At 38.1% G+C, this 3479-nt stretch overlaps 1 protein-coding gene across 3 annotated transcripts in view; it reads right to left on the bottom strand.

The window, feature by feature from the left end:
• abcd4 (ATP-binding cassette, sub-family D (ALD), member 4) overlaps positions 1–3479 on the bottom strand; it is a 12200-nt gene that overhangs the window by 2695 nt on the left and 6026 nt on the right. For 2 of the 3 annotated variants that reach the window (XM_014007542.1, XM_014007544.1), the window contains 9 exons: positions 2749–2799; positions 2561–2655; positions 2344–2465; positions 1710–1801; positions 1519–1608; positions 686–891; positions 434–525; positions 327–363; positions 141–190 (listed from right to left, as the gene is read on the bottom strand). In XM_014007542.1, coding sequence (XP_013862996.1) covers positions 141–190; positions 327–363; positions 434–525; positions 686–891; positions 1519–1608; positions 1710–1801; positions 2344–2465; positions 2561–2655; positions 2749–2799 — 835 coding nt within the window. The remainder of the gene's footprint in view (positions 1–140; positions 191–326; positions 364–433; positions 526–685; positions 892–1518; positions 1609–1709; positions 1802–2343; positions 2466–2560; positions 2656–2748; positions 2800–3479) is intronic. The other variant, XM_014007545.1, reaches the window with a different exon arrangement.

Below are 3479 nucleotides of genomic sequence, written 5' to 3'. Positions count from 1 at the left end.
GAACTGTACAGTGATGAGTCCAACCAGGAAGTTTTTTATGAATTTTGTAGGCCCTGTTGTAGAGCCTAGTTAGCTTCAATCAGAGCAAATAAATGTTAAAAGTCTGATATAAAGGGGAGTTTTGAACAAACAGAACTCACCACTCCAGCTAGTTCCAAGAACTGAATAATTCTGTCATCGTCCACTGACCCTGGAGAAAAACATGTTAAGAAGATGACTGTACCATGATACAGCATCTTTTGTTTTTGTGCTGTTAGCAGAAATGTTTTAAAAAAAAATTTCCTGCATGTTACAGTTTTATTGTAAATATTTTGGTCAAGACATACCTGATGCAGGGTAAATATCCTTCAGTGGGTAAATCACCTGTTGGAGTGAAAAATGATGTAAATATTTGTATTTTTAATTATATGACATGGTGGGTGAAAATATTGACCTGTTCCCGCAGAGTGCCATCAGTCATGTAGGGTTTCTGTGGCAGGAAGAGTGTTCCTCTGGGTCCGAAACATGTGGTCATTTGAACAAAACCTGACACAAAATGGAAAGTTAATACACCATGATTGTGTAGAAATGTTAGGAATCAGACATTTAAGAACCTTTGCAGTACTACAATGTGTCAGGCGTTGTTTTTACTGCCTGAACTGGTCAGGAGGAAAGCTGAAAACCAGACTCCGTCCATGTGTCTCACCGCTGTGTGCTTCCCAGAGACGGTTAAGGACTCGCAGTAACGATGTTTTCCCGGTGCCCGTGTTCCCCACCACCAGCAGATGAGTCCCCTGACTGATTTTCAGGCTCAGATTCTCCACCAGAGGCTGGTCTGACAGCGGAGATTTGTAGGAGAGGTGGTCCAAGACGAAGGCTGTGTCCACAGGGCCTGCATGGACATTAAAGTCGCTGTTGGGAAAGTTAGTGGGAAAAAATCATCATCAGATAATGATGCCGACACGTCTTCATGTCTTTTTTTCTGTTTTTAAGATGCTTCTGCAAAAAATGTCCACCTAACCATTTTAAAATCTTATATCAGCCAAAAAGTCTTTTTGATCTTGTTTTGAGACTGATTTACTAAACAAGAACTGATTGTGTAAGAATAATAATCTTGTTTTCAGAATGTGTAAGATTATTTGTCTTGTTAGTCTGAAAATTTGACTCAAATTAAGTCAAAAATTTCTGCCAGTGGAGTAAGAAAATTTTACTTGGTAAGATTCTTAAAATACTTGATTTGACTCAGTTTTTTCTTATTTCAAGAACCTTACCAAGTAAAATTTTCTTACTCCACTGGAAGAAATTTTTGACTTAATTAGAGTCAAATTTTCAGGCTAACAAGACAAATAATCTTACACATTCTGAAAACAAGATKATTATTCTTACACAATCAGTTCTTGTTTAGTAAATCAGTCTCAAAACAAGATCAAAAAAGACTTTTTGGCTGGATATAAGATTTTAAAACTTGGTAAGATGGACATTTTTTGATTCCCAAAACGTCCCAACTGCTCAGATAATTTAACATCAGCTCACACAGACCTGTCAAAGTCGTAGCTCTCCCCGGACGCAGGGTCGTAGTCGCACTGCTTCCGTAGGATATCGTCCATCACCTCCCTCAGCTCCCCGATCCTGACCACCAAACACAGACAGATTCAGTGGTCCCGAGCTGAATGGCACACACAAATCTTACTTTATCATTTGCCCTGCGGCTCAAGTATGCAGCAGGATACCTGTGGGTGTAACCAGCCACATCTGACAGAGTCGTGGACAGGTCTATTAGCTGCGTGAAGCCATTTATCAAGTAGATGCACACGAAGGCGTTCTGAATACAGACGAGCAGAGGACAAACCAGAGCAGGGAGTGAGACACAAATGAAGAATAAAACGGCAACACGAGTTTAAAGCAAACATGCAGATGTGCCAACTGATACATTTATTATATACTTCTGAAGAGAAATGCATCCAGAAATGATGGAGAAGAGAGATTTGGTGCCACCAAGTGGCTAAATTAAAAACAACAGCTCAGATTTCTGCACTTTGTATCCCMAACAGAGATGGGCAGAGTACACAAAAGTTGTACTCAAGTAAGAGTAGCACTACTTCAGCATATTTTTACTAAAGTAGAAATTAAAAGTTATCCGTCCAAGACAATCTAGTAAGAGGAAAAAAGTATTTTGTAAAAAAAAAAAGCCTACTTGAGTACTGATCATACCTGATTTAATACTTTAAAATGATGACTGACAAAAAATAGAAATTCATGTGACAATTCTGGTGTTTTTAAGGACTAAAATAAAGACAAGTAAAACAAATAAAAACCATAATTACAATATTTATGAAGAAGTCATTAAAACAAATATCAGCCTACCTTACTAATGAGGGCACTAAGTTCACCCGGAGTGAGCCCATCATAAACACCGGTGAAGATGGGAATGGCGATTATAATGTAGCTGAGGAAACCTCCGAGGTAATCGAAGGTGTTCACTCCAACTGAGATGTGTCGGATTAAATCATCCAGATTAAAAGAACAACAGGTTAGGTGACGACAGAGGAAAGAGACTTTCTGCACTTCGGGGTTTTCTTACTGTAAAGCCAGAGCTCTTTGTTTATGAGACTCTTCTGAGTCTGCAGCAGCGTCTGCAGCCTTCGGTCCGTTCTCACGTGCTCCACTTTTCCTGCTCTGGAGACAAATCAGATCATCCCCAGTCATGTGTAAAGTGCTGAACATTTACACGTTCAGTAAAGCTTGCTGTGCACAACACTCGCTTTTCACCTGTAAAAAGCTGCAGACTCTGCATTGACACGGATTTGCATGTGTTTAAATCTGTAAAGAAAAAAAAGAACATTTTTACTAAAACTGTTATCAGAGTTACAGCTGCTACATCCCTGCTGTTATAATCACAATCTGGCTGTTGTTTTTATTCACGTTTTTAAAATGCATATTTTGCACATTTAGTTAGGGGTGTTATCATACTTTTTTAATATATTTTTACCTTGTGTGAATTGCCCGTCACTTTGCTGCTGATGCGCCTGAATTTCCCCACTGAGGGACAATAAATTCTATTCTATTCTATTCTATTCTATTCTATTCTATTCTATTCTATTCTATTCTATTCTATTCTATTCTATTCTATAATATGTTAGATTATTTATCCTGTTAGCCTGGATATATTTTTTTTAAGGTTTGGGGATTATTTCACTTAACTTGAATCTGAATCGTCACAAATTTCTGAAATTAAGTGAAATAATCTGCTAATGGAATAAAACAATGAAAACTTCCAGGCTGATGAGATAAATAATTTAACACATTCTGCTCTTGCTTAGTATAGAAGCCTCAAAACAAAACAAAAATATATTTTTGGCTGGATATAAGATGAAAAGACTTGGTTAGATGGACACTTTTTGCAGCGATAGCTCTGACCTTTTTCTTAGACGTGTCTACAAACACACACAAACACACACACACACACACACACACACACACACACACACACACACACACAC

This window comes from Austrofundulus limnaeus, unplaced genomic scaffold (genome assembly GCF_001266775.1).
Source record: "Austrofundulus limnaeus strain Quisiro unplaced genomic scaffold, Austrofundulus_limnaeus-1.0 Scaffold42, whole genome shotgun sequence".
NCBI classification, from domain to species: domain Eukaryota; kingdom Metazoa; phylum Chordata; class Actinopteri; order Cyprinodontiformes; family Rivulidae; genus Austrofundulus; species Austrofundulus limnaeus.
Note: the sequence above shows the minus strand (reverse complement) of the source record. Positions and strands in the feature narration are given on the sequence as shown.